The sequence below is a fragment of the Balaenoptera borealis genome, assembly GCF_965194805.1.
Source record: "Balaenoptera borealis genome assembly, chromosome: 3".
Classification (NCBI taxonomy): Eukaryota; Metazoa; Chordata; class Mammalia; order Artiodactyla; family Balaenopteridae; genus Balaenoptera; species Balaenoptera borealis.
The window spans coordinates 73,582,274-73,593,927 of record NC_138866.1 but is presented as its reverse complement, the minus strand read 5'-3'; the positions used below and the strand labels follow the sequence as shown (position 1 = coordinate 73,593,927).

The following is an 11,654-nucleotide window of genomic DNA, read 5'->3' as shown; positions in this document are numbered from 1 at the left end:
TTATTTACCATCTGTCTCCTTCTAAAACCGTAAGCTTCTTGAGGCAGGGACCTTATCTGACTTATCCTTTTCTGCATTCCTAGCATTTAGAATGGTGCCTGGCATATAATAAGTGCTCAATAAATATTTGGCAAATGGGCGAATGAACAGGGCAACCATAACTGTAGGACAAAGTTGAGTAAGCCAAAGGCCCACCATGGGGGAGGCACCAGCCCTGGGCTGGGGGAGGGAGTTGCTAGGCTTTTTGTCCTGTTCACTCTGATTCTCTGCGTGTCTCCCAGGCCAGACTGGGTTCTCTTTGAAGGCAGGCTCCAGGCACCTTGTAGCTAAAGGTGATACTACAAATAATTAGCAACTGGTACCATCGTGGCGTCCCCATCAGGACACGGGAGCCTGTTCTGGAGGCCTCCGTCTGGGCCAGGTGGTCTCCCTTTAGTTGCAGGATCACAGGGAGGTTGTAGTGTGGATGTGCTCCAGGCCTGAGGACAGTATCTATTTACCAGCCGGGACAGAAGTAATATTTCAGCATTTTAAACACCAGTGCCCCTGCCTCACCTCAGCTGAGTGCAGATGAGCTTCAGTAGGCCCTGCGGAGCCCTGTGGTTTCAGCACTGTTTCAGGGGCTGCTAGGCTGGCTGGCACTTTTGTGGCCACCCAGGTTACCCCCAGCCCGCCTCCCAACCCGCACCAAACATGCACATTTCTACAAGAGAAAAGAGGGCCCTAGGCGAAGAGCTGATCAGAGGCAGGGGAAGGACTTCAAGGCAGTGGGTGAGAACTCGGATGACTTTCTGAGGAAGGGCAGGACAGCCATCGTAGTGTTTTGCAAGCTTTCTTGGCCGAGGTGGGGTGCTTCCTGTCACATCTTCCCTGCTCTTTCCTGCTAGGGGCTGATCTCCTCCCAGAGGCTCAGGGGTGGGACTCTCAGCTGGTCCCCCGTGGCTGCCAGGTCAGGCCCAGGCAGGTGAGGACACATGGGGAAGCACCCTTGATATTGGGTACTGGGTGAACTTTCCTTTGCTTCCGCTTCTACATTCTCCCCATTGCCACCCCCATCTCTCCACACCCCTAGGGATTCCCTGGAAGCTGAAGTGACTCAGGGTTTCTTAGTCACCCCAAGAGGAAAACCCTCTGGAAAATGTTTCTCATGGTAGGGAGTCATCTTGAGGAGACCCACAGCTGCTCCTGAGATAAGGGTGGAGACTGAGCAAATGGGAAGAGGTGAGTGGGGACATGTGGCTCAGAGCACAAGTTCTGCGTCAGGCCTGGTCAGGCAGGGGAGACTGCCCTTCAGGGGTTTCCTTAGAGAAGGTCCTGGTACAGAGGCAGGGGACACCCCAAAGGCCTCTCCTGGAGGGAATGTCCCACGCAACCAGCGTGGATCCTTCGCGGCATCAACAAGTGAAACAAGTAGCTGGGATCACTTCCAGCTCTTTCAAGCATGCTGTCCTGGATAGGGGCCAAGATCAAGAGGTCCGGGCCTGTGTCAGCCTCTGAGGCTCTGATTGGTTTGGGGGAGACCCAAGGGATCCAGCTCTTCTGGAAGTCCCCCTCAAAGCCTTTTCTGGGGTTGGGGGTTGCTCAGGAACACCAAAAGCCACCCTGGGGGCCACGTGCCAGACCTAAGGCTGGGGAAGAGGAAGCTGGAGCCACCGATCCCAGCCAGCAGGGCTGAATGCCTGAGTGGGCAGGAATGCCCTGTGGCCTGGGGCAGCTTCAGGTGAGACCTGTCCCAGCCCATGCCCAGGTGAGTAGGAAAGCCCTTACAGGGGGGCTTCCCTTCCATCTGCAGCCAACCAGGGGTCAGCACAGTGTGGCATCTCCATGCCAGGTAAAGCACATGCAAATCAGGAAACATCATTCTAGAGACAATGTCTGTGTATGGGTGTGTTGGCGTGGGGCAGTGTGGCGTTGTGGGTGTGCTGAATGAAGGGGGTTGATGGACAAGGATGAAGAGAAAAGGGTGGGAGGGAAGGAGGCAAAGAGCCCCCCAGATGGGGTGGCCCCTGGCTGACCTGAGTCTTTGGGGCCAGGCCCAGCTAGAGCCTTGCCAGAGCGCGCATACCCCCTCCTGGCCGACAGTGGTCCATGGAGCTGAGCCTGAGTGGGCTCACCCCCTGGCCTGAGAGTGGCAGCTCCCCCTGCCGTGGTCCTCATGCCCAAGGCCCAGGGAGTAGGGGTGGGGGCAGGCTGATCTGGGAGCTGGGTGTTCCTGTTGGCTCTTAGATGAGGCTGTCACCTTGCCCCTCCTATTCCTGGCTCTGCCTTCTCATTCGTGCGATGGGAACAGTCACCCACCGCTCCTTCCATCAGGCCCTGCACATCCAGCCAACAAATTGATGGCTCCAGGCCTTCCCGGCAGCCTGTGGGGTTAGGCCTGTATCCCTAGCCCAAAGCGGGTCAGGAAAGTGCGGGATGGGGGTGGGGTGGCCCCCGGGGAGGGCGGGTAGAAGTTAGGGAGCGGGTAATGGACAGTGAAGAGAAGTCATAGTTGATTGTGGTCATAGAAGTTGGGGTCATCGAAGATGAGGAAGGGGTCAGAGAACAGAAGGGGTCAGAGAACAAGGAGATAGAGGGAAATGTTCACTAAGGTCGGTGATCAGGAGGACATCTGAGAAGAAAGGGAAGAGAAGAGACAAGACCATGGGTGGGAGTAGCAGGGATCGTAGAAACTAGGCCTCTTGGAGAGAGACCAGGATGGCGTTCCCTAATTTTGGGTACCAAGCGAACCAGGGAAATTCCAATAATGCCTGTTCTCAAAGGCATAGAATAGCAGGATACTATTGCTTTGACCCATGCCCGGAAAAGTATAAAGAACAAAGTTTACCCAAAAGGTTTTCGGGCTTACAATGATGTTAATCACAACTTCTGTGAGTCTAGCATTTAAATCAGCTTTTGAAAACACTTTCAAGTTTTTTGGGTTTTCTTTTTTTTTTTTTTTGGTTTGGTTTTGTGTTTTAATCTCAGGTCACACCCTCCAAAAGGTAGTGGAAATAAATTTGAATAAACAAAACAGGTTTGCTGCAGATAAAAGCAGGACTCCTAAACTGCTCCAGTCAACCTGCTTCCACAAGGCCCTGCCGTCAGCCAGGCTGGGGCGAGCAGCATCCGGCGTGTACCAAGTGAGTGCGCAGGGGCCTGGCTGGGACGGTGCTGAGCAGGGCCGGAGCAGAGATGTGGCTGGGGTGGAGGGAGCTCTCAGGTTTGGGGCTGGGGACCAGATGGGGCATGAATCCAGGATCTCAGGGAGGGGGCACCCGGACTAAGTGGAAGCAGTTTTCTCACTGGCCTTTTCCTACAGGTGGTTGCATCTTTGGCAATGGTCTTGGGAACCCACACCCTCCATTTGCGGCCCCAGAAGGGCTGTACCCCCTGGCCCAGCTGCTGCCCCAGCAAAGGACAGAACCCCACTGAGAAGTGGCTGAAGTGGGACACTGTGCTTATGCCTCCCCCAGAGACCACCAGCCTTGCCCACCACCCGGGATCCTGCAAGGCCAGTGAAGACGGACCCCTCAACAGCCGGTCCATCGCCCCCTGGAGATACGAGTGAGTCTGCTGGCCCCTGTCCCCTCCCAAACACCTGCTCGTGTGCTGGTCAGCGTGTGTGCGAGGGACCAGGGGAGTTCCAGACAGTTCCAGCCTATCTGCCCCCTTTTACCTCAGGGAGGTTATCAAGTTTGGGTGTTAGACAAGGCCTAACTCTGACTCTTATTGGGTGACCTTGGGCCAATCACTCAAGTGTTCAAAGCTTAGTTTTTTTCATCTGTAAAATAATATTCCATAGGCTAATGGTGCAGCTCATATGAAATAAGATATGAAAAATCTGTACTTAGTACAGAAAATGTTGGTTTCTTCCTTTCTTCTTCTTCCTCTACTTCTTCTCCTCCTCCTCCCTTTCTCTCTTTCCTCCTCCTCTTCCTTCTTCTCCTTCTCCTTCCCCTACAATGGCTGTGTTTTTCTAACTAAAATATCAGAGAATAATGTACAATACAGGCACGAAGCAGCCCAATACCAAATGCTACTGCCCTGAGCCATGAATGGGTTATAATTATACCCTCCCTCTGCTCTGGGGGGGCAGCTGGGTGGTTGGAGCCCCAGGCTGGTTATCTTTGATCATGAGCAGTCTTATTCTTTTGCTGTGTGCCACACACATAATCCTCTATTTGTGTCATGATGTAAAAAAATATTAGGAAGCCCTGAAATCGGGACAATGAATAAAAATATTAAAAATTAGTGCCTTAGGGATCCCAAACATATTTCTCTTGCAGTCTTGCGTCCTCACGGGGTGTCTGTGTTCCCACTCTCTGTAAGTCTAGCTCTGGCTTAGCCTTGGCTTTGGGGATGGATGGAGAAGGTCAGTGGGTAGGGAGGGGTCAGCTTTGATTGAGACTAGATCCAAGGTGGAGACTGTAGGTCACTATGCTTTGAAGTGGTCTCAGAAGGCTGGCTAGATTCTGGGATAAATCTAAAGAGGCGGGAGCCCCTTTGGGGAGGCTGGGTACCAGATGGCTGACTCGGCTGGGATCTAGACCCCCGGTTGGGAGGCCGTGAACCCCTGATAACCACTCTGCTGTTCTTCCCCAAAGCGTGTTCTTTGCAACTCTTGTCCCACAAGCTGTTCCTCAGAAAAAAAAAAAATGATGATGTCAAGTAAGTGGGGGAAAAACTGCTGCAGGCCCCACTCCTTGGAGGTTCCCAGTGTGCCCAGCACCTTCACGGCAAGAAGTCCGCAGAGAAGAAACCATTAAACTCAGCACTTTCCAGACTCATTCGGCCACAGACCCCTTCTGCTGTAGCGTATTTATTGAGGAATGCCACTCTGGGAAATGCCACACTAGCTGAGCCCCAGTTTGCGAAGGCCTGTCTGTTTGGAGGATGGTTTTACAACCTAGGGGCTGTTTCCCTCTGGGCTTCTGGGGTCCCAGACCTTTGGAGCACCTAATTTTCACGTCTTTTAGGGACCATGAAATCCTTTTAGAATAAGTCAATAAGTCTTACCACACACTCTTATGTGTCCTTATAATACATGCACAGCCGGTGTCTGGAGGACGGGCAGGATATGGCGGATAGTGGCTTCCTCTGGGGAGGGGGATGGGGGAGACAGACTGTCAGCCTTCACTTGATGCTTTCTTTTTTATTTATTTATTTATTTATTTATTTATTTATTTATTTATTTATTTATGGCTGTGTTGGGTCTTCGTTTCTGTGTGAGGGCCCTTTCTAGTTGTGGCAAGTGGGGGCCACTCTTCATCACGGTGCACGGACCTCTCATCATCGCGGCCTCTCCCGTTGCAGAGCACAGGCTCCAGACGCGCAGGCTCAGCAATTGTGGCTCACGGGCCCAGTTGCTCCGCGGCATGTGGGATCTTCCCAGACCAGGGCTTGAACTCGTGTCCCCTGCATTGGCAGGCAGATTCTCAACCACTGCGCCACCAGGGAAGCCCCGATGCTTTCTTATACTTGGATATAAGAGCAGTTTTTACTTTAAAATTTAAAAAACCCTAAAAAATAATAACAATTACAAAAAGGAACCTCAGGCTAGAGCCCAGTGTATGTATCAGATGGAACCAGGGCTGGTCTGGTGGAGGCTCTGGTGGAGCTGCTCACCTGCCCCGCCTCCCTTAGGGCTCCGGGACCAGTTGGAAAGTCACTCTTCTATCCCCGACCCTCACTGACAGTTGGGGGAAATAAATCCCAGGGAAGAGGGGGAGACTTGTTCAAAGCCACCTGACACGTGGGTACCAGAGCTAGAATAAGAAGCCAAGCCCCCGACAGTCCTGGCATTTCCACCCTGGGCCCTCGCTGCTCCTGGCCGGTCCCCTGTTTGCCGGCCAGCCTTACCCCCGGGACCTGACGCTTGCCACCCCTGCAGGTTGGACAGAGACTTGAACTGGCTGCCCTTGGACCTGTACCGCGCACGTTGCCTGTGTCCACACTGCGTCAGCCTCCAGACAGGCTCTCACATGGACCCCCTCGGAAACTCGGAGCTGCTCTACCACAACCAGACCGTTTTCTACAGGTGGCCGTGCCCTGGAAAGCAGGGCGCGCATGATGGCTACTGCCTGGAACGCAGGCTCTACCCCGTCTCCTTGGCTTGTGTGTGCATGCGGCCCTGTGTGATGGCCTAGCTGGGCCGCCCGTGGCTGGTCCCTGGTCAAACACTGGAGCTGGGTGTACAACCACCTGCTGCCACGGTGAGCCAGGACGCCCGAACGCTCAGCCCCTCCAAGGCACCACCTGGAGCAGCAGGATCTTGGGACAGGATGGGGGACTTTGTGGGGAACCGCACTTTGCACTTTTTGAAGTGGATGGGAAATGCAGGGCGAATCCAAGGCAGCAGCAGCGGCTGCTTATGGCCCCTGGAAACTGACATCCTCGCATTTCCTCCTGGGAAAAGTCTTCAAAGCTCTGCCTGTTTCTGTCTCTTCTTTCCTTCCACTCCCAGCTGCCCTGGTGCAGTGCAGGCACTTTCTGAAATTTTTCCCTTTGCCAATGGAGAGCCCTTCATTTCATTTGTTCGTCCGTTCATTCATTCATTCATTCATCAAACACTCAGTGAGCATCTACTTTGGATGCTCTACCTTACACATCCTGGTATAGTTACTAATCTTTTGACATGAGTGCCTTTGAGGAAAAGGCTGTTATTGAGCATAGAGAGAATTATCCGAATAAATAATCTGTATTTAAAAGTGGCCTAATTTGTCTTTGGCATCCCTGGTGCCTGAACATCTTGTGGTCCCCAGCCTGGTCCCTCTTCCTCCCCACTGTCAGCCCGCACCTACTGCTCTCTCCCTCTGCCCTCCAGAGTTTCCGCTGTGGCCCCCCATCCCTCCCCTTCCCTGGCTCCCTGGCCCAGCCCTAAACACTGGGGTGGGGGTCAGGCCGCCCTCCTGGCATGCTGGAGAGACAGAGGCCCATTGAGGTACTGCAGCAGGCACACAGCACCCCCTTGTCCCCCAACAATCTGCCTTTGTCCTCAGTTCTGGCTGCTACTGCTTGGTTCTGGGGGGTGCTGCCTGGGCTGGGCTCCAGCTCCCACCCTCCCTAAAAGGAAAATGGAGAAAGGATGGTGAGGAAGAGGGTTAAGGTTAGGGAAGAGGGCCACAAACTTCCTCAGGCTTGGGTCCTTGGGGGCTCCTAGGCCGGCCCATTTCTCGGCTCACCTCCCAGCTCATCCTGGTTTCTCCGCAGACCTCCTCCCCACCGCCCTTCTCCCCTCTGCGGGCAGGCGGGGTTGGGCTCCAAGTAAGGGGAGGGTTGACCACTCCCCCCTTGCCCGCGCCTGCCCTCCCATGTGCTGCCTGGGGGCAGTGCACGCACCAGCCAGCCGAGCACTCTGGGCAGCTGGGTGCAGGCCCTCTGGGCAGCCGCCTTCTCCAGGGTCCCACAGCAGGCCTGCCCGCTTCACTTTCAGGTTTCTCGCAGTGCCTTCCTGCTCCTCTCTGCTTCCCCATCCTGACAGTTTTCCATTTTCCTGTTTTCCTTCCTGGCTGGTGGCAGTGGGGGCTGTGCCCGGTGGGCCCCGTGGAGATGCTCAGTGCTTGGAATCGCCGGGACCGGCCCCCTGAAGAGGGGGCAGCTGCGGGGCTCCAGGGCTTCACCGTGGACAGGACGTTCCTCTCGTCCCTCAAAGGCATCCTGCTGGAAACTGAGCTGGTAACAGCTGCCTCCCTGACCTGCAGCCTCCATCTCCCGGCCCCGGCCCCCGCCCAGGGCTCAGCCCTCAGCAGCCTCCCTCCCCCGGCTCTCAGCACACCCCTCCGGCCCCAGCTGCCCCCAAGCCAGGGCTCAACCCTCAGCAGCCTCCCTCCCCAGGCTCTTAGGACACCCCTCCGGCCCCAGCTGCCCCACCCCCAGGCTCAGCCCTCAGCAGCCTCCCTCCCCAGGCTCTCAGGACACCCCTCCAGCCCCAGCTGCCCCCCCCCCAGGGCTCACCCCTCAGCAGCCTCCCTTCCCAGGCTCTTAGGACACCCCTCCGGCCCCACCCCCCCGCCCAGCCCCGCATCTCCCATCTGGAGGCAGTCACAGCAGGTTTCAGTTGCTGCAGGAAGGATTGAAGTTAAACAGAGGACAGCTCTCTGGGACATCGAGGGGGTGTGAGGCACAGGGATGGGACAGCGGTAACGCCAGCCGGTCACGCCAGCCGGTCTTCCCCCCGGGCTTTATGATGGCCACTTCTTGGCATGTCCGAGAAGTTCAACTACCAAAAAGGCCAGACTTCCTGCAGCCCCACTTTATCTGCTGCTTGCTCCCCATGAACATCTGTCCTCAGGAAAGGAGCTTCCCTTAGTCACTTAGCAAGACCTACTAGTAAACTTAAGTCTTCTGCATATGTGCGATCCTACATCACCAGAGCTGAGGGGACCCCAGAGTCCACCCTGGAGCATCTGCCCTCTAAACCTTGCCTCTTGGCATGGAACCAGAGGCTCTGGTCCTTGTCAGAAGAGTTTTAGGCATCCAGGAGTGGGGGAAGTGTTATGGGGCATGGGGTGCCTCCTGGGGCCACAGGCTGATGTGGGCGCCACTCCAGGGGCTGGCGTTCCCATTGTACTCGGAGCTAAAGGGGGACCCACTCTCTTGTGGATTTCACAGAGTGGCGGCCCCTGGAGCCGTGCAGCTTGGCCAAACTGCTGGGGCTACTGGGATCCCGGGGCAGGGGGAGCATGGGCAGGCAGAGGTGGGGGGCCAGAGTCGGACGTCAATAGGCAAAAGCCCTGGATGTGGCTCCAGGAATGGCGAGACCTCCAAGGACAGGTGGTGGGGCCGGCTGGGGGAGCTCCGGGGAGGGAGAGGGCAAAGGTCTGGCTGTGCCTGTGTCCCCTTCCTGGCAAGCTTCCCACCCTCTGTCCCGCAGGCCCTGACCTTCATCATCTTCGTCTGTTTCACGGCCTCCATCTCCGCCTACATGGCTGCTGCGCTACTGGAGTTCTTCATCACACTAGCCTTCCTCTTCCTCTACGCCACCCAGTACTACCAGCGCTTCGATCGGCTGAACTGGCCCTGTCTGGTGAGGGACCCTGCCTCCCCCATCCCGTTCTTGTCCCTTTCTTCTCTGCACGTTGAATTTTCCTTTCCTCTCCCAGCCTCTCTCCTTTTCCTGGTTTAGCAAGGAGTCCGGCTCCCATACCCAGCACTCAAACACTCCTTTGACCCACATCCCTCAGATCCGCTCCCTTGTCCAGGTCCAGCCCCAGCCCAGGCCCCTGGCTTCTCGTCCTGGTCCTGGTCGCTCTGCATTTATCTTCATCCCTCCCCTGGGGAGCTGTGTGAGTTCTCTCTCTCTTTGTCTCTCAAGCACTTTATGTTGTGTCCAAGGGTATCTCCATGTAGGGATTCACAGTGCCTGAGGGTCAAGCTGCTGACTAGCCTGGAAAACCTCAGGGTGATGCCCCCTGCCCTCTGCTTCCCTTTGACCCTGCACCCCCAACCCCCAGGACTTCCTCCGCTGTGTCAGCGCCAGCATCATCTTCCTGGTGGTCTCCTTTGCGGCTGTGACCTCCCGGGACGGAGCTGCCATTGCTGCTTTTGTGAGTCAGCCCCACAGAGCTCTCTGGCTCCCCAAGGACCTTTGGCTGGTGGTTGCACACTTTGTGTGCCTCTCTCCACCCCAAGCTCAACCCAGTGCCCGGGGTCTGCCTCACACCTTGCCCCATATCACCCACCTCCCTCTCCCCAGTATCAATGGCCTGATGGCCTTTGTTGTGCCATCCCTGCTCCAACTCCCACAGGTTTTTGGCATCATCCTGGTTTCCGTCTTTGCCTACGATGCCTTCAAGATCTACCGGACTGAGATGGCACCCAGGGCCACCCAGGGTGAGTGCCTGTGCTCTGGGGAGAGGAGATGCCCCCTCCACCCCCTGCCCCAGCTACCCCACCCTGCCATGCCCTACCCCACCTGGCTCCATCTTCACAGGGGACCAGTAGTGATACTGGGGCTACCTGGCTCCTGAGCCCAGCCAGAAAAGGGGGACAGCAGAGCCCAGACATGTCTCCTTTGGACTCACTAGCTCCCCAGCCTACTGTCCATCACCCCAGCCTACAGCGATGGAGCCAGGCCTGAGAAGTCACCGGGGATTTGTCTGTGGGACCTGGTGTTCTGAGATCTGGCTTCTGATGAAGCTCGGCCAGGGAGGGGGTGTTATGGACGAAGGGGAGGGTACAGGAGGAAGCTGGTCATTCCCAAATTAAAAGACTTGAATCCTACTGGTGAATCTTTTTCTTCCCCCCAAATTAGGCAGATTAGGAATGCCAAAGAGTATTCATGGGAGTGTTGCCTGGAGCAGGTCACGGTCCCTTCTCTGGGACCAGGTGTGAACAATGAGGAAGGGGGAGCTTAGACATCCTTCAACATAAAGCTTCCATGCCACAACTCTTGTGTGCAAGGCCACCTTGCGGTGTGCCTGGTGGCCGGGCACCCAGGCTTCTGTGTCTGAGAAGGCGCAAGCCTTCCGGATGTGAATGAGTGCCCACTTGCCAAGCTTTTCACACCCCGGTCTTAGTGCGTTTGAGGTGCGGTGCTTGCCTGGGGCGTGTGTAGAGCTCCCCCTGGTGGTGTGGGGAGGACTTGGCCCGCAGGCTGCCAGGGAGAGGTCAGCATCAGATGAGGGCAGAGATTCCCACATTGCTGGAGCTGCATGAGCCCTCAGATATCAGCTGGTTCAATGCCCTCAATTCACATAAGAGAGGACACGCCCAGTTAGGGGAAGTGACCTCTTTATTTGTGACAGAGTTAGGGCTGGAGCCCAGCTCTCCTAACACCTGAACAGGTGTTCTGGATATTGTACTGAGCCCCTGTAACTCATAAAAAATGGCCCAGCCTCATTTCCAGCTCCCTCCACCAGCAGGTCCACCTTCCCAGCTTGCCAGTGCCTCAGCAGGACATTTCCTGAGCATCCCATGTGCAGACCCCGTGCTGGGTCCCAGGGATTCAGAGGTGCCCAGTAGGCCCATCCTTGAACACTCACAGATGGGAAGAAGACCAGCTAGTGAAGGGCAGTCATGGCTCAGGGGGACTTTGGAGTCAGCCCTGCCTGGCCCGTGACAGCTCAGTGTGGCCGGGACATCCTTGCCCAGCCCCGCAGAGCCCAGCGTGGCCTAGCTCGTCCAAGCTGACTTGCTAGCCCCTCTCCAGTGCTTCTGTGTCCCTGCCCTGAAATGCCTTCCTTCTTCTAGGGTGCTTCTTCCAGATGCAGGCCCCAGCACCCAAGCCCTGCCTAAACCTGAACTCTGGTAGAGTTGCTCTGCTCCCCTCGGTGCTAACCACCAGCCACTCTTGGTCTGGCTTTTCCTGCCTCTGGGTTCCTGTTCTCCTGACCTCATGTCCTGGCTCCTCGCCGGAACTGGTAGCCTCTCCAGGGCTGGAACCGACTGGCTTTTGTGTTTCTCTGGTCTCTGCTCACAGTTCTCAGGACTTTACCGACGGGCTATTCTCAAGACTGGTGACCGACCTTGCGCAGGCGGCGGTCAAGGCCTCAGAAGAGGGAGCGGAAGGGCTTAACCAGGGGAGTCCAGGAGATGGGGAGGGCAATGAAGGGATGAGAAGGTGGTCAGGAGGGCCTGGCCATAGGAAAGCTCAGCAGGGGGCAGGGGTTTGCTAGGAGCAGAGTGGGGTAAGGACCCGCCTTGTCCCCTGAGCAGCCGTGTGACACGGGCCA

The 11,654-nt window shown here is 56.3% G+C and overlaps 2 protein-coding genes across 3 annotated transcripts; both read left to right on the top strand.

Moving 5' to 3' along the window:
* Nucleotides 1–422: 422 nt before the first annotated feature.
* IL25 (interleukin 25) lies at nt 423–7,174 on the top strand. Of its 2 annotated transcripts, XM_082386258.1 has the most exons (5): nt 423–1,221; nt 1,586–1,747; nt 3,017–3,122; nt 3,302–3,546; nt 5,873–7,174. In XM_082386258.1, exons 2-5 carry the CDS (start codon nt 1,740–1,742, stop codon nt 6,126–6,128), a joined length of 615 nt encoding a protein of 204 aa, XP_082242384.1. In that variant the 5' UTR covers nt 423–1,221; nt 1,586–1,739; the 3' UTR covers nt 6,129–7,174. The 2 variants fall into 2 exon arrangements, with proteins under 2 accessions (XP_082242384.1, XP_082242383.1); XM_082386257.1 differs by lacking the exons at nt 423–1,221; nt 1,586–1,747 and having other exon boundaries at nt 2,442–3,122.
* A 155-nt stretch (nt 7,175–7,329) lies between these two features.
* Nucleotides 7,330–10,203, top strand: CMTM5 (CKLF like MARVEL transmembrane domain containing 5). Its single transcript, XM_082386261.1, has 5 exons — nt 7,330–7,656; nt 8,855–9,007; nt 9,435–9,527; nt 9,729–9,813; nt 9,914–10,203. The coding sequence occupies exons 1-5, from the start codon at nt 7,531–7,533 to the stop codon at nt 9,922–9,924; spliced, it is 468 nt and encodes a 155-aa protein (XP_082242387.1). The 5' UTR covers nt 7,330–7,530; the 3' UTR covers nt 9,925–10,203.
* The last annotated feature ends 1,451 nt before the right edge of the window (nt 10,204–11,654 follow it).